Source organism: Micromys minutus (genome assembly GCF_963924665.1).
Source record: "Micromys minutus genome assembly, chromosome: 9".
Lineage (NCBI taxonomy): Eukaryota > Metazoa > Chordata > Mammalia > Rodentia > Muridae > Micromys > Micromys minutus.
Window position 1 is genome coordinate 36,135,376 of NC_137978.1, and position 27,513 is coordinate 36,162,888.

Sequence of the window (27,513 nt, forward strand, 5' to 3'; positions counted from 1 at the left end):
TTATTATTACTAATAGTTTTTCTTTTTCTTTCTTTTCTTTTCTTTTCTTTTCTTTCTTTCTTTTTTTTTTTTTTTTTTTTTTTTTTTGAGATAATCTTACTTTGTATCCCTGGCTGACCTGGAACTTGGGTAGACCAGGCTGACCTCAAAACTCATGAGATCCATCTGCCTCTGCTAGGATTAAAGGCATGTGCCATTACACTAGACTCTTTGTCTGTCTGTCTGTCTCTCTTTCTTAAATAGACTTAATTCACCTTATTTTTCTTGTATATAAACCCTTATGTGGTAGCCATAGCTGGAGCCTGGGTCCTCTGAGAGACTCTGGTGTGGGTTTTCACAAGGTGATCAGTGAATTCTTGATAAGGAGACTTGGTGAACAAAGTCTCTTTCCAGAGGTCAGGGGTCAGGTAGCTGTAGGTCTTGGAGATGGCATCAAAGGTGACAGCAGTGCAGCCCCTGACTGAAGTGTAGCAGTCATCTATACCAGCCATCATCCGTAGCTTCTTGGGCACTGGAGCAGAGACAATGCCAGTGCCTCTGGGAGCAGGGATGACACGCACCAGCATAGAGCCACATCGGCCTGTCACCTTGTATGGAGCAGTGTGGAGCTTGCCAATCTTGTTTCCTCAGTAGCTTCTCTGCAAAGGGATGATGGGTAGCTTGGCCAAGATGATGGTTCCTCGATGGCAGTGGCACTAAACACCAGGACCAACATGAACCATTGCAGTCCTGAAATAGTCCATTAGCCTGGTGGCTTTGACCAAGACTGCTGTGGAAGCCTCTAAATACTGGGCCCTTCTGCTATACCGTGTCATCCACCATTTGGTATTAAGAGAGAAAGAGGAAGGAGGGGGGGCATGGGCATGGAGCATGGGGAAGGAGGGAAGAGAGAAGAAACTAGATTTATATTTTTGAACATGCCATTATTCTAGTATTGTGTGTACGTATGTGAGGTGTCTGTGTCTGTCTCTGTGTGTGTGTGTGTGTGTGTGTGTGTGTGTGTGTGTGTGTGTGTGTGTGTGTAAATGGAGGATCAGGGTTGACATTGACTCTTTCTTAGTCAGTCACTCTCCTTACCCATTAAGGCACTATCTTTCAGTTGAACCCAGCATTCTCCCATAGGTTTGCTTGATGGAAAGCCTGTCCTTGTAAGAACTAAAATTATAGCTGGGTAGTTATTATACCTGCCTGGGTTCTGTAGAGTCCAACTGGTCCTTGTGATTGCACAGCAAGTACTTTAACTACTTAGCCATTTCTCTAGGTGTGGGTCATCCTTCCCCTAAATTTAAATTGACAGCATTTCATGGATGTCATTTGATTTCTAGTATATAATCAAATTCTTGATTATTTTAAAATGCCTTTTACAGTTGGCTTTTAATTGAATCAAGATTCAGGCAGAGTCCACACAGTGCATTTAGTTGTGTATTTACTTTTATCCAAACCATAGCTACCCTGTTCCCCCTTTTTGTTTTAAGGTGGGGTCTTCACTATATGTAGGCCAGGTTTCTAGGCAGTCTGAGATGGGTAGCATTAGTTTCAACCTAACAGAATCTAGAATTAGTTGGCAAGGAAATGGCCTCTGTGTGTGCCTGTGTGTGGAGATTTATCTTGATGCTAATATTTGGTGGTACTGGGTGTTTGGAACTGGTTAAAAACAAAGGTAGGTGCTTACTCATGTTCTCTGCTTTCTGATGTGGATGTGACCAGTGCCCAGGCTTCCTGTCACTCTGAGTCCCACCATGATGGACTGTAAGCTAGAATTAAACCTTTTTTCTCTTAAGTTTCTTTTGCTGGTATATTTATCACAGTCATAGGGAAGAAACACAGATAACTGACTAGAACTTGCTATGTAGCCAGGCTAGTCTTGAAGTGTCCCTCTTGCTTCAGGCTATCAGACATCATCATTTTAGGCACGACGTGCCTAAACCTTAGGCCATGGCTTCCTGTTGACTTTGTCATCATTTGACTCATTTGTTTTTGTTTTTTTTTTTTTAAGTCTTTTATACATAATTCTTTTGTATTATTTTGAAACATGTACCTGATTTTTTTAAAAAATCAGTTCAGCAAGTGTTTTGGGAAGTTAGGTAAAAAACATATGCCAGTCATTGTGAGATAGATAAAATTTGACATGTATTAACCACTAGGAACCAGAATTCCAGTGGCAGAGGCAGGTGTGAAGTAGTACAGGGTAGATTTTTTTTTTTTTGCCCTCTAGTGAGTCATGCCTTAATTATAATAGTCTTATTTCTTCCTTCTCTCCCTCACTTCCCCCTCTCTCTAATGCTGTCAGTTGGGAGGGAGGGAGGGTAGGTGTGTGAGAGAGCGAGGGAGAGTCTGTCTGTCTGTCTTTCTGCCTACGTGCTCCCTTCCTGCCTGTTTATATGATGAGGCTTCTTGTAGTTCAGGATAACCTTGAACTCGATATATGGCTTTCACTTTCAAAATGATAGGATAAACAGGCCTGTGCTATCATGCCCTGTTTTAGAATATTATGGCTGCATCCCTTTAATTATGTCCAAATCAGAATCCCATTGACAGATTGCCTCTTGAATGAATCTAGATTATATCCTTTTTGTTTGGTCTGTCACTCATGTTTCTACTGGCTGTTTTTAAAACCACTTTAATTTTATTATCGTGGTGCTGAGAAATTGGATCCTTAAGCCTTGAACATGCTAGGCATGTGCTCTTCTACTGAACTATCATCCAGTATTCACTGAATCTTACCACCTTTCTCAGTGGAACTAGAACCAAGTTTTTCATATGCCTGTAGCATTTTTATTCTTCAGGTTCACAAACATCTTTGAGAGAGAAAAAAAAATTATGTGTGAGTCTAGGAACTAATTATGAGTATCCAGAGAATTATAGTTGATGTACTTGGCCTGTTGTTCTACCCAGAATCCAGAGTTTCTGCTAATTCAAAGAGAATGCCTTGATGTGGGTCTCTTGTTCATTCAGTGGTCTGAATCAGGGCTGACAGGATTGCAGTTTGTGTAACTGCTTTCCCAGTTAGCTGTGGATATCTATTAGTTTTTGGTTGTATTTAGAAATGAACTCCTAACGCAGCCGTTGTGGGTTGAGCAGGATTGAAAATGATGTGAAGTCTTTCTGATGACTTTGCCCTAAGCCTGAATTAACATATATCAAATTTGCCTGATAGAACTTTTAATTAACAAACAGCTTGGGTTTCACTAGACATTAATAAATTAGGATTTCTAGGAATGGGATAAAAATGACAACCAGGCAATGATGGCACATACCTTTTTAATCCTAGCACTCAGGAGGCAGAGGCCAGGTGGATCTTTGTGAGTTTAAGGCCAGGCCTTCACTACAGAGCAAGTTCCAGGACAGCCAGGGGTATGCAGAAAAACCCTGTCTTGAAAAATATTGTTTTCTTCTTTTTTTCTTTTTTAAAGTCAGCAGTGTTTTGTTGTTGTTGTTTGTTTTTTTAGACTGATTTTAGGTAGCAGGGAGGTAATTTTTACTTTATGAATTCTAATATTGGAGGTATAGCTTCCTTTCATTGGGAAGATACATACAAAACCCATGCCAGTCATTGTGAGATAGATGGAAATTATTTGGCATGTATTAACCTACTGGGAACCAGAATTCCAGTGGATATATTACAGCATTCCTTTTGATATTCAGAAAGTCTGATAGGTTCATTTTACTCTTATTTTTTTTTAAAGATTTATTTATTTATTATATATGAGTATGCTGTAGCTGTCTTCAGACACACCCGACGAGGGCATGGGATCCTATTATAGATTGTTGTGAGCCACCATGTGGTTGTGGGATTTGAACCCAGGACCTGTGGAAGAGCAGTCAGTACTCTTAGCCACAGAGCCACCTCTCCAATCCCCCATTTCAAGGGTATGAGTAGACTCTTGCTTTGAATTATACTAGGCAGAGCACATAAATCTAATGTCCAAGGTGAAGACATAGGATCCAGAGAAATGGCATGTTAGTTTTCTAAATGTAACTGAGTGTAGATTTAAAGTCAGCAACTTTCAGCTCTCTGAAAGCTAATTCTACCTTTGTTTAGTGAGTACCTTTAAAAGTAATTAAAAGAAGGGGTTAATATATTGGGAGTGGAAAGTTTTTAAAAGATTTTTGAATATTTCTGTATATAAATGTGATTTGAACAAATAACATGATTTAGTTTAGCATACTTTTATATTTTCCATGAAAATAAATATAAAAGAGAAAGAAAATCTATTTTTGGATCATGTGATTTGGTTTTGGGTCCACATGTTATGGTTAAGTTATTGAGCAGATGAGAAAGACTGAAGCTTCAGTATTATCAGTGAGTTTACAACAGACCCAGAAATAGAATCCTCTGCTCCTTGCTTGGTTATGATTTGGTTTGAAGTGGGAGGTCTCTGATTATATAGTTGCAGGAAGTAAAGTTTGGGATTTGGAAGAAGTTACAGCTCTGGTGTTTGGCTAGAATGCCCTCTCCCTTGTGTTCAGCACCTGCTTTAAGACCCTGGTTTGAAGCAGGTGAAAGAAAAGAGGCCAGTCTTAAACTTTATACTCTTTACCTTAAAAAGCTGAAGCTAATGGTTGCTCCCTCCCCCAGCTCATCCTGTCTCTTCTTGGATGTTTTTTGTTTTATATATTCTGTAGTTGATCTGTAGGAGGAAATAGTAGTGGCTTCCTTCATGTTTTTTTTAGCTGTAAATGAACCTTAAAAATTATTTTTATTCTTTGACAGTTTTATACATGTGTACATTGATCGTATCCACCCAATTCTCCCCTCCCACTTGTATGAACTTCTGTAATGGGCTGTGTGTTACTGCTTAGTGAATGAGGAGTATGGTTTGGAAATAATGGAGACCCTAGAACACACTGTTGAATTGGAATGGTTCAAGGGGTTATCAGTTTGAAAATGATTGTTAGGAGGAGTGTTGCTTTCTAATGAAGTCATTGCCTTAGTCTCTTTCATTCTTGCTTTGGATTTTGTGGCAGTTACTGTATAGGAGAGAAGCAGAAACACTTGGCAGAATAAAAACATTTGTGAATGGCTGCTGAACTCTGAATAGATATGATAGGATACAATTCACATACATAGTTCACCCATTTAAAGTGTAAAAATCAGTGGTTTTTAAAAAAGTGTATTCACAGGTGCAACCAACACTGCAATCTAATTTTAGAATCTTTCCCATCCCTCTAAGACATGCCATACTCCTTAGTAGCCAATTTCTCTCCTCCTCTTACTTCTTTCCCTGTTAGTTCTGAGAAACTACTAGTAGAATCTACTTACTAATTCAGATTTGCCAATTTTGGATATTTTGTATAAATGGAGTTATACGATGTATAGGGTGTTGTTTTTGCCTTTTTTTCCTTTAGCAGTGTTTTCAAGGTTGTATGTGTTATGACATCCATCATTTCCTTTTGTCAGTACTCATGGACATAGTACTTTTTATATTTAACACCCCAGTTATCAGTTGGTGGGTATCTGGATTGTCTTACTCTTTTGTTGTTAGGATTTAATCTTCTATTTAGTTTTTTTTTTTTTTTTCCCAGTGGATTTATATATTTAGGGAGGCTGGCCGGCCCTTTTTTATCCTTCTTTCTCCTTAGGACATAAATTGCTGGTTTATATAATATAGTAAATCAGTGTTTAGCTTTTTGATTGGCTGATGTGCTTTCAGAGGAGCAACACTAGCAACTTCAAGAGTTTAAAAACGTAAGAAGTTTAATAAAACTTATAAATTATTTAACTTATGTGTGGGTGCAGGTGTTCCTACTCTTTCTACCATGGCTTCTAGGGATCCAACTCAAGTCAGGTTTTTACTAGTCCCTCCCCCAAGCCAGGTTTCCTGCTGTGATTATGGTTTTGACTTGTATAATGTGGGGAATAATGTTTGTTGAATACCTATGTTTTTGTATTTTTGCCTGTAACTGACTGTTAAAATCCTTACCTATTTTTAAATTAGGCTGACTTTTGAATTTTGAAGGTTCTGTATATATTCTGGATTTAACTTGCTCTTATTGGTCCTAAATTATGTAGAGATAGAAGCATAAGACACAGAGACTGGATTAGTAATCTGCTCAGTTTCAAACGGATCTTATTTTAACTTGCTTCTAAAAAACTTGTCTGTGTTCAGATGTACTTGTGTGGAGGTCAGAGTTTGGTTTTTATAGAGTTGGTAATTTCTGTGGGTTCTGGGAATTGAAAGAGGGTGCCAGGCTTGCAGGACCATTTTGCCAGCCTATTTTAATTTTCTTTATTTGAATTATAGGAGAAATGTCATTGAATAAATATGAGTGACAGTCAGATTATGGTGATAAAAGGAAGCGAAGCAGACAATTCCTTTTATTGTGGAACTTGTATTTTAGTAGAGAAACAGAAAGTAAATAAAAATATCAGATAGTTGCCATTCCACATGTCTATCTCTTTAGTTAGTTGCTGAGAACCCATTAAGCTTCTTAAATAAAGGTTATTATAAACTTAGAATAAACTCTGGTGATTTATTGGCTCTTGTACTGTTTAGAAAATAGGAGTCAGAGTTGAATTAAGGTTTGAATTTTTCCTTTTGAAAACTGGGAAGTTCTTTCAGCACTGTCTAAAATACTGCCTAGCAGAATTGGGTTGGAACTGGGAATGGGCGGGCTCTTTGGGGTAAGCACTCCCTTCAGTTGCTCATGTCTCACCACACAAATGCACTCTACACGTGTACTCAACCTCTCCAATCTTGTTACCTGTTAACCCCTCGGCACGTGTGGATTATCTTAGTGTCTAGTAAAAATAATTGGTATTCTGCCATTGTTATATACTCATGCTAATAAATACATTTATCCATTTTCTAAACAAGCCTGTAATGGTTAATACATAAAACTAGATAGATGGTATTATCCCCAAGTTTTAATGAAGAAAATAACTTTTAGTAATGTATCAAAATCTGAACTACTCAAGTCCCCTTTTACTCAAGTGCTACTCTGCTCTTAACTGTCTGACTTAAAAGCACTACAACTATTTCTTCAGATGAAGTAGTAGTGATATTTTATATATAAAGCCAATAAAGGTAGCACTTTTCACTGTAGACTTAGTTGTGTGTGGGAGATGGTATGGGTGTAGATACTGGCATGTTCAGGGATAATGGTAGCTTTCAGGTACCTTGCTGGAATGCCTAGGATTCTACAAACACTAGATACACTCAGTGCCATGACTCATCTTTTAAATTTTATGAGGTCTCACCACCTTTTGGTGTCTGTGTCTCCTTTGTAATTGATATGTAGGTCTTTGATACTATCATGCACTTTTCATTCATACATGTTTTAATAGTGGTAATTTCTTTAGTGTTTGATTTTTTTTCTTCATTTTAATTAGAATTGTAGTTAGTTGAGTTATAGATCAATTTTCTTTGAAGCATCTAAAAATGAATTCTTCTTTACTTTTAGATTCTCTTTGTGGCCAGATGGGTTTGTATGGACAAGCTTGTCCATCTGTAACTTCATTAAGGTGAGTACATCTCTCCTACCCCTAGCATTTGAAGTCATGTGAAGCTCAGTAACTAACGTCATATAAACTCTTTGTTTTATAAAATATCCTCACACTTGGTTCATCTCCCTAGTGCAGTACAATAAGTCACCTTTGCTGAAGAAAATTGCTGTTTTGTGAAGTATATTGCTGTTTTGTGCTGTAGTGCAGTTTGGTGGATTAGGGGTATTTATCCTTAAGGTAATGGTATTTGCCGTTACCTGTTCTTAGTCTCCAGGTATAATCTTGAGCATGAAACAACATAACTACACCTTTATGTTGCTGTTTATTAAAAGTATAAGCTTTTTTCTGCTTGCTTTAATTAAAAAATAAACATTTGTTTGCTTTGTAGCAGATTATTAAGAAAGACTGAATATTGATTTTAACTTGTTTCTGAGGAGTGGTTATTTAGATTACCATTTTCTACATTAAACTGAACAAATAAATATAGAAAATAGGAATTAAGTTGTTTTATACAAGCTAGTGGTTTCAGTTTTCTTTTTTAAAAAATTTATTTTACAAATTTTTTTTTTTTGTAAAAAAAAATTTTACAAAAAAAGTACACTGTCGCTGTCTTCAGACACACCTGAAGAGGGCATCAGATCCCATTACAGATGGTTGTGAGCCACCATGTGGTTGCTGGGAATTGAACTCAGGACTTCTGGATGAGCAGTGCTTTTAATTGCTGAGCCACCTTTCCAGCCCTGATTTCAGATTTTTTTAAGTTACCAAATTTCATTTCCTTCCTTCCTTCCTTCCTTCCTTCCTTCCTTCCTTCCTTCCTTCCTCTCCCTCCCTCGCTTCCTTCCTTCCCTTTTTTCTTTCTTAATACAATCTTAGGTACACTGGGTAGGTAAAGCAGACAAATACAAAACTTCCCTGGATTTCCATGTCCTATATACTTTTAGTGACCCCTGAGAGACTGTTGTTGGTTAAAGAGCAGGTTTTGAAAAGTAACCTTGCTTGATGTGATTGATAGCTCATGCCTTTAAATTCAGCATTTAGGAGGCAGAAGCAGGTGGATCTGAGTTTGAGACCAATCTGGTTTAATGAGTTCCAAGACAGCCATTCAGGGCTACCTGACAGAGAACTGTCTCAATAAGAGTAAAACAAACAAACAAACAAACACAAATTTAAAACTAATTTTAATGGAAGGTTTTCAAATGAAAACTTCGATTATAAGATGCAAATCTCAACAGCTACTCTTACCAGATGCTGCAGTCAGTGTCATTTATTCATCTGATCCACGCCTGCATCGTTCTAACAGGCTTCAGCAGGAGAATAGCATTGTGCATATTTCCTCAGTGAACCACAGTAAAACCTTGTTGATGCTGTTTTGATTTTTAAGCAAAGTAAGTAGAACTGTTTGTCAGATGCTGAGCGTTCCTGATAGGGGCTGAGGAGGAAATGGACAAGACTAGGAACAGAGGAGTGGGTGTTATTTTGAATTGGGCTAAAATAATCCAGGGAAACTTCACTGAAGAGGAGACAATTGCATGGACAGTTGCTGGAAGAGTGACGGAGTGAGCCAGATGCGTATTTGGTATGTAGAGAATGAACATTCTAAGTAAAGGGTATCTAGAAATTACCACAGTAGGAGGTTCTTCTATGATTGAGGAACATTATACTGGCCAGTGTTATTTGAACAGGACATAATGAACAGAGGGCAAGAGGAGAGAGTTAATTAAATATTGCTAGTTTCATAATTTCGAAGTTCAAGAGTGTAGCTTTGAGACAGTCTGGTTTTTTTCCCCTTCTGTTTTCTGAGCATTTTCTTTTAAAAACTTCGGTTTTTATAATGGTTTGGCTTGTATGACTATAAGCAATATCTGGAATAGGCTTTATGCCATAATGTCCGTAAAATTGTTGTATTTTAATGGACATATATGTCTGAGCATCATTAGTTTTAATCTGTGAAGGCACCTCCAAGATAGAAATTATCCTCAGGAAGTGTGTAATCTCAAAATCATCCCCTTCAGAACTTAAGGCAGCAGTCTGTTGAGACTCTAAACTTGGATTAGTTGTACTTTGTACTAATATGTGTACATATTTTAATTTTTTAAACTAAAATGAAACATACAATTCATTGTGTGGCATTGCTTTAAGTTAGCATCAATAAGCAGAATCTGGATTTTTAATTTAATATATTGTATTTCTATGGGCTGCCATTTAATTTATTAAACTCTTCTGGAAACGTTGGAACTATGTTTTTGATATTATAAGTTTTAGATTAGATTTTTTTTGAGGGTTTTAAATTTTTATTTAAATATTTTTTAAAAACCTGTTTTATGGTGTCTAATCTAGTATTTAACTTTTTAGGTTTTTATTCCTAAGTCTGTCTTATCTTGATCTTTCCCAAAGAGGACATATAAAACTATAATAATTAAAAAAAATAGCCATTTTTATGCTGATAAGTGAAGTGAGATCATTTAGAATTCAGATGCTTTTGTCACTGTGTTTTCCTCCATCCCAAATATAAATAGCATTTTTTTAATTAAAAAAAATTTAAGGACATTATTTTTTTATATTTAAATTAGATATTTTTATATTTAGCTTTATAGTTTTTTTTTATTTAATACCTTATTAGTTTAGACTCTTGGGACTTTTAGTTTGTACCTTACGTTGCATTAGCTCCACTCCAGCTGTCTAGCTAGCTCAGGGCTCTTTGCTTGACCTTTTGCAGGCCCTGGCCAGGCCTTTCCAAAGTGCCCTGCTTTTGTGTGGCTTTAGGTCTGTATCCCCGGGCATCTGCCAGTAGTCTCTAGCTCCTGTGCCCTTCCCTGTTTGGTTTTGCTGGCAGCTCTTGCTAGACTCAATAGACACAGGACTAGGCTGCCATTCTTCTCTATTGGGCCTTATTAAGCTGTGCTTTCTGCTAAGCAGAGCGCTGATTTTCCAGAGCAGCATGCAGCTCTTGGGAGAACAGCAGCCTCTTTCTATTAGCAGCCGAGCTAGTGCAAAGCCTTCCCAATAACTGTAGTCCAGTTGGTCCCAAGCAGCAGTAGCTTGAAAGCCATGTTTTGTGGGGAAGGGTTGGGGTTGTACTTTTCTACCCAGTAACTTGTCTCCGATGTTTTCATGCCTCATGTTCGGCGCCAAAATGTAGTTTAGCCAATTTATATTTATTTCCAACTAGCTTACAAATTAATGAGACTCAGACTATGGTTATTTTATTTAACTTTAACAATTACTGGGGATAATCCCTAACCTACCCTTTAAACTGCTGGCCTGGCTACTACCTCCCCAGTAGTGTACCCCAGATAATAATTTTTTTTTTCTTGGCCATGCACACATGGTTCCTCTCCTCTCATGATGGCTTTCTCCTCTGGTTGTTCTTCCTCCTTCCTCTCTGGTCTCTCCTAACTCCTCTTCTCCACCCCAACCCACTACCTCAAACCCATCTACCTCTAGTCGCTCCAGTAATTGGCTATAGTCAGTTTTATTTAACCAGTACCTTTAAGTCAAGGAACAAGGCTTGCACAACAAAAGCTTGTACATAAAAATTTACTGATAAGCTTAGACCTTTAGATACAAAATTAATATTACAGTACATAAAAACAGACCAAACCTCAACTGACCATTGTTACTGGAACAGAGGAAATTTTAGATTTATGTTAAGGCAATACATGATTGGACAGTGGAGAGGTAGGCAGAGAAAAGGTAGGAAAATGGAAGAGGAGCAGAGGGAGATTGAGGGAAATCAAGATGGATCCTGAGAAAGCAGACCTAGATCCAAGTGCACTTAATAGGTGATAAGTAGATATGAATATTTTAATATAAAATTATCTGTAGGTCATTTTATCTCATATAGAAGAGCAATTTGTGTCTTTGTCTATTGGATGTAATATTGTATAGAGGGTTTGTGGATTGAGAATTGAATATATACATCTATAATGAAAAACAACCGGCTTTAGAGTAATTTGTGCTAGGCAGTAGTGGAAAGAAACACGCCAGGGCAGTAAAATCTACCCAGGGCAGAAGCATCAGGGCAGACAGAGTGAACCGTCTGGGAAGGGAATCTTGTGGAGAGTGTAGCTTGCAGTGACAGAGTCTGAGTGTTTGGCATCCGTGAAGTGAGACAGCCAATAAAGAGATAAGCCTTTACATTTTTAATAATTACTGCAACAGAAAATGATAAATGGGGGGCAAGAGGAGAGAGAGAAACATTACTTGTGTCATAAATGTGAAGTTTAGGAGTATGTAGGTTTGAGACAAATTCTGATTTTCTAGAATGAATCAGAGGGAAAATGAGTTGAGTTTGCCTCGTTTGGAGTTTCAGCACTAGCATTCATTGGAGCAAAGTTCCTTGCTATTCTCTGGAAAACTTCATGCCATTCTGGTGTTTCTTCCCATGAGAATGCATTTTTCACCTACTTAACTTGAATGTTTTTTCTATCTTTAAAGGCAAGGGATGCCTATTTTGTTCTGGAAATAATTTTGGGGACAAAAAGGCCCATTACTTTCTTTTATCTCAGAACTGCTGTAGAGCTAATTTGACTTAGTGGTGATTTCTTATGTGATGGAAGTAGTTTGTTTTTTTGTTTTTGTTTTTTTTAATATTTAAAACTTTGGGCATTGTTACATCAAATGGTTTTGTAGACTTCACTCTTCTACACTGAATAGATTTCATTAAAAATATTTTATAGTTGGGTGTGTTGGAACAATTATATAAAGGCTACCAACTGATATTTTTAAGTTGTTTGGAGTATTTGTGTTTATATTAGGGCCTTATATAATATTAGGTTTAGTTGCATACTTGCCTAAATTTTGTTTGATAAGTTTACAGAACATGGGATGGATTAACTAACCTAGAGTGTGCTGTAATTCTTGTATATAAAAATTCTAGAATCAGAATCTTTTGAATATAGCTATAAATCAGACTCACAGTAAAGACTTTCATTTCTGTAGTGCTCTATATGGCCCCTCTCAAAGCAAAGTCTCATTCTTATAGATTTGTATGTGAAGAGGACTGTTGTCTGTTTTTTTTTTTTTTTTTTTTTTTAAAGTGGAATCAAGAAAGGAAAAATGTTCCCATCCCACTCTGTGTATGTGTGTTTGTGATGTTAAAAACTTGATTACTTAAAACTGCTTCTTGTGCTCTTCCCCAAACCAGAAATACTTGTCTCGTTATTGTGACAGTATCTGACAAAAATAAAATACAATAAGAAGGAAAGATATTTTAGCTCATAAGAGTGGCTTTAGGCAGCTCTTCACATTGAATCTGCAGACAGGAAGCAGAGAGTGAAGAAGCTGTTGTTTCCTTCCTCCTTTTTATTTAGTCTAGGACTCCAGCTTATAAAATAGTGCCTTCCACAACATAGGTGTGCCTTTGTACCTCAGCCTATTCTAGAAAATTCCCTAAGAAGTGGGCTGAGGCTTGTTTCTATAGTGATTCTAAGTCTTACTAAGTTGACAACCAAAATTGACCATCACCTGCCAAACAAGCTAGGTACATGAGTGATGGAGAAAAGCCATAACTGTGGCTGGTAGAGGGTTGTGATGGCAAGTATGAGTGAGAAGGGCAGTGTGTATAAGTTGAGGAGTGGAATGACAGTATGTAGAGCTTTTGGAGTTCTTGGGGTGATCCAGGTTTGCTGGCATACAAGTGTGTGGTCAAAGCACCCAGGAGGCAGAAGCTGGAAGATTTTGAGTTAAGGGCTAACATGGGATGCATGAGAAGACCCTCTCTCTAAAATAAAACTTTGTGATTTTTTTTTTGTTGGGGGAGACATAAGGTAAATGAACTTAAGTTATTTCCAGTCTCCTTAAATATTTAAAATAATTTAATTGTATTTAGTAGGTGATGTTGGATCATTGTATTAGGATTGGTTTTTAAATTATAGTTGCTATATTTTTATGATTTAAAGAGGAATGCCAAATTTAGAGAGGTAACTGTAATGTCTTCATATATCTTATTCCATCAATATATTTCTGGATGAATTCAGGACAAACTCAAATTTTCACTGAAGCAATGTTTGTGATAGCTAAATATTGATTTAATTAGGTTCTTACCAATCAGCACTTTGTTCTTTACTTGAATATAATACAGGCAAAATTATTTGAGACAATGTTCAATACATAGCCTAAGCTGGACTCAATCACAGTCTTCCTTCCCCAGTTGGAATTACAGGCATCTGTCACCGTTCTTGCTACTAAATTATATTTTAATAAAAATTACAAGGCTTTGTATGACACTTCATGCTTGTAGACCCAACATCTGAGAAGTGGAAGCAAGAGGATCGGAGGTTCAAGGTTAACTGGTGACATAGTTTTGTTCTAGGCCAGTCTGGGCTACATGAAACCCAGTCTCCAAAGGAAAGAAAAAGGGTAAAAAAAATTATGACAACAAAATCTTATTCTGCATACTAAGATTATTTTATCAACTGTGATTTTATTTGTGAGGCAGAAACTGTGCTGCCCCCCTCACAAGATATCTTAGTAGAAATAATGTAAGTAGACACAAAGTTGTTAACTAAGTATCAGAATGGTACCAAGCAAGACCTAGATTTCTGAGGAAGATGCTGGTATTTTTGGATTGGGTGTGGCAAAGCTGGATCTCAAGTGTTAGAAACATTGAGAACTGGATTTACTTGGTGCTGTGGGAAGGACCTGGGTGAGGAAGCCTTTGCTAGGGGAGTGTATGCATGTGTGAGTGCCTGTCTGTTTGCCTGCTTTATCATTCGTTCATTCCAATGGGGGTCTCACTATATAGCCCTAGCTTGACCTGGGGATCTGTTAGGTAGACCTGGCTGGATTAGAACTCAGGTCTGTCTGCCTCTGCCTCCTTAAGTATTGGGTTTAAAAACACATGCCAGCCTGGCTCTGAATTCCAGAAAATAGACTAGAAAACACAATTCACTTTTTTTTTCTTTTCTAGCCCCACAGTCTTTCTTTCCTTCTTTCTTTCTAAGATTTATTTACTCATTTAATGTATGTGAGTACACTACAGCTGTCTTCAGACACATCAGAAGAGGGCGTTGAATCCCTTTACAGATGGTTGTGAGCTACCATGTGATTGCTGGGAATTGATCTCAGGACCTCTGGAAGAGCAGTCAGTGCTCTTAACCACTGAGCCATCTCTCCAGCCCTCTTCCCTCCCCCCAACATAGCAGTTTTTCCTTGAAAATTTACTATTTAAACAAATGTACATATATCACATGACTTCACATAATACACTACTACACTTAGCATTTGGTTTTCTTAAAGTAAGGTAAATAGGGTAATTCTTTTTTTTTTTTTTTAAAGATTTATTTATTTATTTAATGTATGTGAGCACACTGTAGCTGTCTTCAGACACACCAGAAGAGGGCATCAGATCTCATTATAGATGGTTGTGAGCCACCATATGGTTGCTGGGAATTGAACTCAGGACCTTTGGAAGAGCAGTCAGTGCTCTTAACCACTGAGCCATCTCTCCAGCCCAGGGTAATTCTTTATTCAGCATAATTTTGAGGTACATCTATGTTGCTGGGTATATCAGTAGTTACTCTGTTCTGGATGCGTATACTTAACAATTTATGCATCCACCTATTGGTGTGTATTTGAATTGTTTCTATTTTTATTACAAATAAAATGCTATGAAAATCGTGCACATATGTCTGAATATATGGTTTATTTTTGCATAAATATGTCAAAGTGGGATCTTGTGATGGATTTGGGCTTAACTTTAAAAAAAAAATGCCAAATGTTTCTAAAGCAGTTGTACCGTTTTACATCCCTACCATCAGCACTTAATTTCAGCTATCGTAGTAAGTGAGTAGGGACACCTCATTGTACTTTTCGCTCCATCTCAGTGTGTGATGATGTGCCCGAGCATCTCTTCAGGTAGTTATTTGACATTGTGCATAGTCTTTGTTCAGTGCCTATTCAAATATCTCATCATTTAAAAAGAATTGGTTTGTTTCCTTATTGCTTTGTGAGAGTTCTTTATATTTTTAGATCCAAGTTCTTTTTGAGATGCTTTTTTACAGATACCCACGTCCTGTCCATGTTGTGTTTTCATTTTTTTGAAGAATATAAAGTTTAAAACTTGATGAAATTTATCAGTTTTATCTTATGAACTTTGTGTGTGTGTGAAGTGTGACTAGGAAAGATTACAAAGATTTCTTGTATGATTTCTTCTATAGCTTTTAGACTTTACATTTAGGTCTATCTTTAATTTTTCCACTGCATTTGTGTGTGTGTGTGTGTGTGTGTGTGTGTGTGTGTGTGTGTGTATATCCTTCCCTCCAAATAGATGAGCCTTTTATTTCAGTATCTTTTTTTTTTTTTAATTCCATGATTTGTTTTGGAATTTGTACTAGAAAGCAACTGAAATAATGTTTGTTTGTTTTGGGCTCTATGCTGTTGAGGTATCTATATTATTGTAGTTTTAGAATAAGCTTTGAAACTGTTAGTCATGTTTTTTAATTGGAGGAAGACCTAATATATCTTATATCTGCTTAGTGCTAACTTGAAAATTAGATAATAACTTTAGTGTCCTTGTAGGTGAAGATAAGTTTAAGCAAGAGTTTTAATTTAAGCTAGGCTAGTGACTTGTGCCTGTCATCCCAGCACTAAAGGGGACAAGAGAACTGCTTGAGTTTGAAACTAGTCAGGAATACATACTGTTGTGGTCCCGGAGGTTTTTATGGTTGTCGGGGACCAGTTGTTCAGTGGGTCCAATGTTGTAGTGAGATAAAGAAGAATGTTTTAGTGTTGTGTCATGCTGCATGATTATAACAAGCACTTGGAATTGGGTATTTCAAGGGTAACAGACTAGGGAAGTGGAGAGTCTTGTGAGTTCTCACTACAAAGAAATAAATGTTAATAGTGATGGACATGCTGATTGCCCTGTATCATAAGTATGTCCACTCTAGTTGACTTAAAAGAAAAGAAAAACTTAAAAACATACTGAGAAAATTTGAAACTCCATTGTATTTTTTTAACCATTTTGTAGCCCCAACATTTGAATATGATTGTATATCTTACAGCAATGTTAACATTTCACAGCATTTTCACTACTTAATAACATTAAATAATACCATCTCCTTAGGCTTCTTTTTTCTCATTCTTCAACTGATTTGTATGTGTGTATGGTTTGTATGTGTATATTCATGTTCCAGGGAACATAGTTTCTTGTACTAGAGTGGCAATGTGTTTGAGACATTACTGAGTTCTGGCTACCAGGGACTCACTAGGAAGTCTAACCTGGTCTCCATTTCACAGAGGTCTGCACATACAGAAACTCTGAAATGGTGGCAAGAAACAAAGCAAAACACGAACAGCAGAGTCTTGTAAAGATAGGTCTCCAGGCAGAGGCTCTTAGGGTCAAATGCATTTTAGAGGTAGCATTTTTACCTATGATTTGTTGGTAACCATTTCACCCCAGATAGGTGTAGAATTAATAATGTCCATACCTTTTCACACAAAGTAATCATAGTGGTAATAAGTTGATGTTTTATATAAATTGTTAACTACTCATGTTCCTAGAGTAGAAGGTATGTTTATTTAGCTTTTAGATTAATATATTTCTAAAATTTCAAAGCTCAGTTAAATTATAGCCTTTTAGGAGTTCAGGTTAACTCATTTCTATTTTTAAGTCAGAGTGATTGAACCCAGAGTCTTGTATATGCTGTGTAAGCACTTTATCACTGCCCAGCATCCTCAGCTCTTGGTTTTTGAAAGTGTCTTTCTATGTAGCTAAGACTGAACTAGAAATAAAGATGTGCCTTGGCCTCTTGAGTGCTGGAATTCTAGGCAGTGTGCCACCATGCCTGGCTCTATTTTCCTTTTTATCTAATGTAATGTTTTTTCTAGAAGAAACTGCTCATCTCTTTGTCTTCAAGGAAGCTGTAGTTTATATTTTCCAGAATTCTAGTTTTAATTGGCTGTCTAATCTATCTTGATTCCTCCCATCTTTCCTTTTTTTTTTTTTGTTCATGTCTTAGAGTCCTTTTATGTAGTAGACTAAATTTTATCTGATCTTTTAAACCAGTCTTGAAATCATGACATGGAATCTAAAAGTAGATATTATAGAATGCATTTATAATCATCTGGGAATACCTTTGTAAGTAAACATGTTTATCATGACATTTCTGTGCATTGATGCCATGATATAAATGATAGTAAGTAATAGGAGCTCTCCTTATTGTCACAGCCAGGCCTATCAAATTGTTGATTTAAGACTTACTGGTAAATTACAGATAAAAAAAATCTTCCAGGTTTTCTGCACTGTATGAAAAATCTACCATTGTAATGACTTCTTGTGTTTAGGAAACCTTTCATGATGGATCGCAAGGGGTATTTTATCTTGGTTTTTAAAATCCATAGTGTAGCATTACATTTATTTAGATGTGTTACATGCTGTGCACTGAGAACAATAAGCAAGCATATTCTGATCATCATCTACCTTACTAGTAATAATGGCTGACATCTATCTATTCAGTCCTTGTGATGTGCTGCATATTCAGTGTGCATTGTGTCCCTACATATTTTGTGATGATCCTAATGAAAATTGCATTACTAGCTTATGAGCTAGTTCTGGCCATTTACACTATTGTGAGAGGCTCTCTGGACCATATTCTGAGAGCTGATGGACTATGGAAATTACAAGCAGCAGCAATAAGCTGTTTCTTTACCATTCTCAGAGCATCATCTCCCACACCCTTTGCTCGTCTTGGTGTCACCTCACTGTTACAATGACATGTAGGCAGGATAATTGTGAGATGCTGGATGATAAACTGAGAAGTATTTTGAGAAAGGGGCAGGGATAAATTTAATGGAAAGAAATGACTGTGTGGGTACAAGCAACCTAATGTAAGAAGTATTAGTATTAGATTCTGCTTTGGTTTTAAAATATCAATTGCAGAGATTGGGGGGGGTGATATTTAAAAGGAATTGATGTTCTTTAGCCTATTTATCTATTCATATAATTCCATAGATAGTTTTAAATGCAGAGCATATGGCAGTAATGATAGATTAATGTCTCCACATGTTATTTTTTTCTCTCTTTAAAGTAAAATAGTTGTTTCCTCCCTTTCCTCTTCCCCTTTCCTCTTTTACCTGCCAGCCCTGCTTTCCCACCTTCTTCCCACCTTCTCTTTCCTTTTCCTTTTGAGGTAGTGTCTTGCTATGTTGCCTTGGTTCTTTCTGGAATTAAAGGCATGTTCTATGCCCTGTTTAAAGCAAAACAGTTTTAAGATAGGAATTTTATGTAGACTAAAAATACTTTTGGGGCTGGAGTGATGGCTCAATGGATAAAGTGCTTTTTTTTTGGCACAAGCTTGAGGAAGTGAGGTTAGATTTTTTTCAGCATCCACTTAAAAAGCTGGTGAGGGGCTCAGCAGTTAAGTGTGCCAGCTCCTCTTGAAGACAACCTGGGTTGGTTCCAGCACATATATGGCGGCTCATAACCACTTGTAGCTCCAGTTCCAGGGGTCTAACACCCTCTTGGACTCCTGCACACACATATGGTGCACATATACTCATAGGCCCACACTTCATTTATGCATAAGTAAAAGTTGGTGGTTGTGGTGGCAACTGTAATCTCTGCACTGGTGAGGCAGAGACAGGTCCCTTAAGCTTCCTGGCCAGTCAGCTTATTGGAATGAATGAGTTTCAGGTTCAGGAGAGATCTTGTCTTAGGAAGATAATGCTAGAGGACAGTGGAGGAAGGCACCCACAGTTGACATTTGGCTTCCACACATATACCAAAGAGAATGTGCACCTGTGCACACACCAACACATACACATACATATACTACACACACATGATAATGAATCAAGAAACATTTTGATTCAGTGACCTGTACCTTTGTAACTTAAAGATTCAAACTGAGCATACGGTTTTCATGAATTAAGAATATTTTGAATCTAAGACTAAATACTTGAAGGGTAATTTCGGAGAGCAGCTAGAGAAGAACAGTGAATGTGTTGTGCTTATTAGATCCTGTAGGGAAAGTTGGAGTAGTTACAGACTTAACTTGTGTAAAAGGTGGCATCATTATGAAGAGAACTCTGGCTAAAAACATTTTCCTCTACTCTCCACAGGAGGAGAGATTGAGGTTATCCTAAAAAGTGTTTTTAAAAGTACAGTGAATCTTCTAATCCAGAAAAGATTGATTGTGTTGTGAATTTACTTCCTTGGAAAATATTTGAGGTGGCCCTTGGAGCTAGGGTCTCATGATGCCCATAAACTTGATATAGTGTTGAGGCTGGCATTGAACTAATGCTATTGCTTCTACGTTATAGTACCACACCAGTCTTCCTGTGGCGAATCTATAAAAACTATACTTGTCAGGATGAAGCAGGTCTGTACCAGGCAAATGAAAACATCTTTCCCCTTTACTCCTTTGTCTCTCTGCTGTATGATAACCAGCTAGGGCTTTTATACCTGAGCACTATGGATTCAGAATTCTTCTGTGGAGTAAGGAAGGTCTTACTTACGGACGGTTTCAGGAGTCATTGTAAGATCTTATTTGTAGAATAAGTATATTCTCAGTTTGCAGGTGCTGTCTACAAAAATTTTAATCCTGGATGACTTTTAATAAGTAGTTCAATGAAGCGTTCATTTTCACCAAGGTTGCTGGATGATTATGTAAGATAGCATATGTATATTTAAAATCACCGTGTAGCAATATTTAAAATTCATACTTAGTATAATTGGTTTTCCTTGTAATTTTAAGTGTTTAATTATGAAGTTCATTCTAAGAATTTCATAAACCACTGAAGAGGTTCCATTGCACCAAAATCCCAGAGGGGTGCAGAACCTTAAGTTAGCCTAAACTCAGAGAGATCTGCCTGCTTCTGCCTCCTGAGTGCTGGAATTAAAGGTGTGAGCCACTATAAGCATGAAGGAATGTTTGATGGTATTTCTTTAGTTAAAGCTTCAGATTGCATTTCAGGAGCAAAAGTGTGTTTTCCAGTCTCACAGAGTGTCAGATTGTAGGATGCATAAGGCCATAATCAGGCCTGTGTTTAAGCTAAGGATCTGCATTTTATCTCTACATGTAACTCTATAATCAGTTTAATTTCTTGTTTAGAGCATTGTTTATGTGACAAGAAGGAGCCAATCTATATTTCACAAAGATTTCATTTGAATTCCCCGTTGTGCAATTTTTCATGTGCTGCCAAATCTGTAGGTGAAATAACAAGTTCCAGGAATGAATTGGAAGGGCTCAGTACTATTTGGGTCACAAAATCATTCTTACTTTCCTTTGTGTCTTCCTCTTATGCTATCAGGATACTGCATCTCCACCATTCATTCATTCTCTTTTCTTGATGGAACTGAAAAGCTTTCTGAGTAAACATCAGTACTCCTTGGGAATGAGGAAGATTGCAGGCAGACATGAAAGGAGTGTGTTAACGATTAAAAGCGTTCGAGGCGGTATCAGTGGTGTTCTATAAAGTGAAATTAATTTTCCATCTCCTTACCCACATGTCATCACCTAGTTTTGAGAAGTGTTTTATTTGGTTTTGATTTTAGATGGAATCTCATTCTGTAGACTTAGCTAGCTTTAAACTCAGTACTCCTGCTGAAGCCTCTTACATGCTGAGATTATGGGTGTGAGTTACCACACCTGTTTGTTGTACTTCGATGCTCTATATGCCTTGTTGTGAAAGTTGTGAAAAAACTCCTTTTGAAGGTTGCCATACCAACATCAGAACTTCAGGTGGTAGTTCTTCATTTCCATTTCTCTCATAAACAATGCTTTCTTTTTCTCTTTGTTTCCATATTAGCACTTTCCTCTGGTATTCCAGTAGAGCTGTTTGTGTCAGTCTGTGCTAGGTTTTCCAAGTTATAAGGATGTTGCTGCTGGGAGTACCTTCCATATGCTGTCCAGTCTACTCCTGCTGCTTCCTTTTAACCTCTAACAGGTGCTTTGCTTCTTGACAGGTACTCTGTCTGATTGTGTGTGCCCATGTGTCCACCAAGACACATAGATCCACACGTTGTTTATTTTTTGAGACAAGGCTTCTTTGTGTAGCTCTAGCTGTCAGCCTGTAGATCAGAGTGGCCCAGACTCAAAGACCCACTTGCCTCTGCCTCCTAAGTGCTGGCACCACACCTGGCAAATAGTCACTGTTTTAACTATTGAAGTTCCCTCCTTCAGGGAGCTCTGAGGGTCTCCATGATACAGGGTATTCAGCTTCAATACAAATCCTGTGCTGTTTATTTAATCTGCCTCATAGGAACAGGATCTCAATCATCTTAGTTACAGAACGGGAAGAGGTAATTGACTAGGCTTTGTGTAGGAAGAGGCGTTTGGTTTGAGTCTTGAAGAAAAAACAGTGAAAAGGAGAGGCCATTTCAGATAAGATTTTAAATTCCTTATTAAATTACTGTCATTTTTAGATATTTTGTATCTGTTATTAGGTAGCACCTACTTTATGGTCACTATCCTCAGTGGGGATGTGTGAGAGGGGGGTGAGTAGGAAGCTTAGACATATGATAAATGTATATGAAGTATGTTAAATGCTAAGTTTTAGAACAACAGTAGGAGTTTAGAGAATTAGTAAGACAATAATAAAAGCTAAAATGTGTTAAATGTTATGTTGTCAGGAAAGAGATTGGCTGTGATGACATAAAGAGTGTTCCTAAATTCTCCTTTAGTGTGTACATTGCACTTGAGGTGATTAGCAGGGCGGGATGGTGAGAAGTCAGTCCAAGAGGTCAGCTGGAGGCCTCTGGAATGAGGTGAGGTAAAGTGGCCTGACATTTCTTAGCCAGATTTCCATAACCAAATTCCTCAGAGCTGTCTGTGCTGTTTTAAACTCACCACCATCTATGTTTTACACAAGCCAACGTCAGCCATCACCACTCTGCTCATAGAGGACCAAATTGAATGGTCATCTTTTATATTTTTGCTTAATGGGGATTTACTGTAAAGTATCACAGTTGGTGGCACTTTCTACTTTATTAACAAGAGTATATAAACTAATAAATTAGAAACAACCCTACTTTTTCAGACTTTATATTTGAGAAATTTTGTGGAATATTTAATGTTTGCTGTGGCAATTGTTAGAGGTAATTAGAAGTGCAACATGATCTCCTTCTGACACATTGTCCCATCTTTACTTTAAGACACAGATGAAGTTCTTCCTTTCCTGACTCCAGGACTGCAGTCCATGTTTCCTTCCTGAGCAGCCAATGTTGCTCCTTCAAACAATTTTTTCATGTCTGATACTGATTAAGCTGTTGGTTCCTTAAGGGCAAAAAAAAAAAAAAAAAAAAAAAAAAAAATCGTTAATGGTCCTTTGTTTATTACTCAAGCATAGTCCCATACACAGTGGTTATTATGAAGTCTTGTTAAATGTAATGCCACACATTTTAAATGGCTCCTTCATGCTGACATATTCTGAGTGTTGAGTTCATGTTACTACCGGTCTGGTGCTAATTGTTTCAGTTTAAGCACACTTTTTATGTTAACATGAGAAATTTGTGTAACATCTGTCTTAATTTGAACAAGGTAAAGCTGTGCAGAGAGAGCCGAGAGACAGAGCAGTAGCATGTAGGAACATAATAGCCAATACTTCTTTGATGACTGAACAGTAATAGCTCCCATTTTTATAATCATCAACAAAAGCTGACCTTTCCGCCCCCCCCAATAAGCTTTTGCTAATTATAGAGGTATAAAAACAGCCCCCAATGTCATTGGACCCTTAGTTTTTCATCTTTAAATTGAAGGTCAGAGACTGCAAGCTCCAGGTACTTTCCTTCACTCACTTGGTGCAGTGTGATCTTGAAATTTGCACATCTCCTTGTTTCACAGTCCTTACAAGGTGTTGGGTGTACGCATTTCTGCTTGCTGTACTGCATGGTGGGATAATAGTGTTTGTTCCTTTGTTTTAAGATCCCTGAAGGTGCCATTTAGGGAAATTTAAGTTTGGCTTTTAGAAAAGGAGGGAATTTGAGAAACAAAACAAGTGGCTCAGAGCATTAGGAAAATCAGATGATATAATAGGGCTCTAGGTCTCTGTGTCTGTCTCCTTGCCTTTCACTTTTTCCTTACCTTCTTTCTCTGTAGCTACCCCTTCTCCCTCTCCTTTTCCTCTTTCATTTCCTTCTCCCCTTCCATGTCCACTCCCTCCACTTTCTGGAACTCAAAAGTGCACTAGTACTTTCCCAAAATGCTCCTAGACTAATATTATTAACAATTACTGAATGTTTTCTCTGTGCGTGCGTGTATGTTTTATCAGATAGGATTTTAAGTGTAGGTACTTTTATTGTTTCTTTGTACACATGAGGAAGCTGGAGTTTCAGATAGTAAACATTTTCACAGGCTTACAGCTGGTAACTGTTGGAATGAGTATTTGAATTCTTATCTTCCTCATTCCCCAAACCTGTGTTGGCTCTCAGACATTGACTCTACTCTTGGCTGATTTTTGCTACTTGGGATGAAGGGCCTGCATGGAATGTTCTCCTGCTCAATCACAAGTTTTCTTTCTTTGTGTAGTGTTGGGGAGCAAATCTAGGACCGTTCATATACTAGGGAAGTCTTCTACCACTGAGCTGTACTTCCAGCCTTAAACATTTGACTGCAGTGCAATTCCTTACCTTGGTATCACTTAGAAGTCACTTTCATCTTCTGCTTTGTCCCTGGGTCACTAATTGTGTTTTCTTGATTCCAGGACGGAATGTTTTTGTGCTCTGCTTGAACACTGCAACTGCAGCCTACAGTGCCAGCATCCTTTCTGTGTTCTCATCTCCCATTTATACAGCAGCTTATTTCTTCTCTCTAGAAAGTATGGCAGCCTTGTGAAACTTCTTTTCATTCTCTGGGTGGTAATGGTATATGCACTTAGAGAAAAACACATCAGAGGTTTTCCAGTTTGCAGAGTTTCCAAGCCTGTGCTTGGACTACTTTTTGACCATTTTTGGCTTAATCTCTTATGTCTTATACTCCCATGTTTTCAGTCTTTGTAATCTGTTTTCTTGACTTTGTTTTTTTACTAAATGCCTGTTAGCCTGGCTTGTAGCATCCTTGATCCTGTAGTCAGCTCCCTCCAGCTTGTGTGCTCCCTTGCTTTATGTTTCCTGCCTTACACATGTTCAGCTTTACCTTTTTTCCTTCATGTAGATTTCTGCATTTGTTTCTCAATTCTCTGACTTCTTATGTTTACACTAGTTTTGGCACTTAGTATAATTTCTAAAATTGTGCCAAAGAAATTGAGGTAGAGGTATACAGACTAGGATTGTGGTGTTTTGGTGAGTAAGGACTTGGGCTGCTGATAAAGTTTTCATACCAGGACCCTGCTGCCACTTTTCTTTTTCCTCTTTCCTCTTTCCTCTTTCCTTTCCTCTTTCCTTTCCTTTTTCCTTTCCTTTCCTTTCCTTTCCTTTCCTTTCCTTTCCTTTTTCCTTCCCTCCCCTCTCCTCCCCTCCCCTTCCCTCCCTTCCCTTCCCTTCCCTTTCCTTCCCTTCCCTTCCCTTCCCTTCCCTTCCCAAGACAGAGTGGCATTAGCAATTGGTGCATGTATTATTTTGTATTTTTAAACCCTTCATGATTTAGAAGGAAAAAAAATAAGAAAATGGAAATCTTGATCCCTTAAATATTTAGTTTGGCCATTAACATAACTTAGTCTTTTCAGATTTAACTAAGTTTTGCCTCATTTTAGAACTCCTAGATTTGTGAATATTGGATTATTTTTACTAGAACAGGAATTTTTTCTTTGATATTTACTAAGGAATCTATTTACCTGCAGGATGACATCTGAATTGGAAAGCAGCTTGACATCTATGGACTGGTTACCACAGCTCACCATGAGAGCAGCCATCCAAAAATCTGATGCTACACAAAATGCACATGGAACAGGAATTTCTAAGAAAAATGCACTCCTTGACCCAAATACAACGCTGGACCAGGAAGAAGTCCAACAGCACAAAGATGGAAAGCCTCCGTACAGCTATGCCAGCCTCATCACATTTGCAATTAATAGCTCACCTAAAAAGAAAATGACGTTAAGTGAGATTTACCAGTGGATTTGTGATAACTTTCCGTATTATAGAGAGGCTGGCAGTGGTTGGAAGGTAAATAAATTTTAGCTTTTGTGAAATAAGCAGTGGTGATACTGTTAACTGCTGTTGAAAGTAAAGCTTTTTTGAAAAGCTATAAAGCTAAAGATTAAATTCTTTAGGATGCCAGAAATGGGAAAAAAAAAACCTTTTAATTGGACTAATTGATTGATGGATTGATTGAAGGCTTGTCTGAGCATGTATGCCACCAAGCACACATGGAGTCCAAAGGATAACTTGGGAGTTGGTTTTCTCTTTCTACTATATGGTTGTTACAGATCAAACTCGAGTTATCAGATCTGTCTTCCAGTGTCATTACTCACTGACCCTTCTTGCAGGCTCTGGAAATGTATGGTTGCCTTATTTTTGGAAGTAGCATGTTAGGGCTTTATTATGTCATGGGACTGATGTAGTATGGCAGGAGAGCACTGTGAATGCAGCAGTCGGGAGAAAGGGTACCTAGTGTGCAAACAGGTTGGCCGTGATGTTGTGGTAGAAAACAGGAAAACAGGACTTCACAGCTGTGTAGGTTTTTATAAATGTTTGTTCAACTAGCTTCCTGTAACGTTAACATTTGGCAGACCATAGTATAATGACCAAAACATTTACACAGGTAGAGTGCTATTGACCAGACTAAGCTTTTTTCAGATTCCATCATTTTTCCTTCAGTGTCCTTTATGTTTCAGGGTCCCACATTGCAATTTAGTTGTCATATTCTCTCCATCCCTCTCTAATCTGTGAATGTCACATACTCTTGTGACTTAGACACTTTTGAGAAATGCTTGTCAGAGTGTGTTTTTCTTGGTTTGGTGGTGTTTTCTCATGTGAGAAATAGCACGCTTGGGGCAGAATAACAAGGAACATGGCTCTCTGCTTATCAGAGGCACAGAATACCTGCATAGCCTCATTACTCAGTCAGTGTGATGTCTCTGGGTACTCCACTATAAGGCTATTGTTTATTGTCTCGTAAAAACAAAGTTTTGGGGAGATATTTTGAGGGCATTCAAACATAGTTTCTTTTTAAGCTTTGCCCAGTAATTTTAGCATTCGTTGCTGTTTTCTAATAATGAGTTTTCTTTTTCCTGTAAAATGAGGAATGTTATTTGTTCAGTGAGAAGGAGTTTTCCACCACCTGTGGTTGCCCTTGCCACCTTCAATTAATTCCAGCACAGGTAGAAGAGGCAGGCATGTCTGTGAGTGAGCCAGCATGGTCTACATAGTGAGTTCAGGACAGCTGGGGCTATGTAGAGAGATGGACAAAAGCACTGCTGACCTTGGAGAGATGGCTCTGGTGTTTAAAGGGCACTTGTGGCTCTTGCATAGAACTGAGGTTTGCATTTTATCAACCACCTGTAACTCCAGCTCCAAGAAATCGAACATCCATTTCTGGTCTCCATGGACAACTGAACTCCCGTGGATGTACATGTGTGTAGGCACGTAATACACATTAAAGAGAAAGGTTTGTCTGATTTGGTCAGTCATTTGCAATAGTAACTGCTTGCGGGTATTTTTCTTTGTGCTATTATTATCCTTTTTCATTTGCTTTTTGCTTGTGCTGAACTATTTTAAGACACAGTCTCACAATGTAATCTGGGCTGGCTTACAGCTCACTGTGATCACTGTAGTACAGGGTTGCTTTGGAGTTAGGATTCTCTGTCTCTGCCTCCATGTGCTGTGATTATAGGTGTGTGTTATTATGCTCAGCCCTCCTCCCCTCAAAAAAAAATCTTAGTGAACTTTCACTGTTTGTTTCTGGTGATTGAGCCTAAGGTCTTAAAAGTTAGAATGCTCTACTACTGAGCTACAACCCAACCCTCGTTATCCTCCAAACCAATGCAACTTTGACCATTGGGAATGTTTATAGGATGAACTTATTCTTTTGTTTCCAGAGGCATCTGTATCTTCCTTGCCAGCTCTGGAATCAACTGCATATTTAAAAAGCCTTTTGATATACTATCTCATAAGTTGCACAGTAACTATATGTGTTACAACAAGTAATCCAGTTTACTTTCATGCTTATTTTTTTATGTTATAC

General features: G+C 37.7%; 1 protein-coding gene across 2 annotated transcripts in view; it reads left to right on the plus strand.

Moving 5' to 3' along the window:
- Window positions 1-27,513, plus strand: part of FOXJ3 (forkhead box J3) — an 86,533-nt gene that overhangs the window by 11,307 nt on the left and 47,713 nt on the right. For both annotated transcript variants that reach the window (XM_080921788.1, XM_080921789.1), the window contains exons 2-3: window positions 7,405-7,465; window positions 25,169-25,493. In XM_080921788.1, coding sequence (XP_080777914.1) covers window positions 7,422-7,465; window positions 25,169-25,493 — 369 coding nt within the window. In that variant the 5' untranslated portion in view covers window positions 7,405-7,421. The remainder of the gene's footprint in view (window positions 1-7,404; window positions 7,466-25,168; window positions 25,494-27,513) is intronic.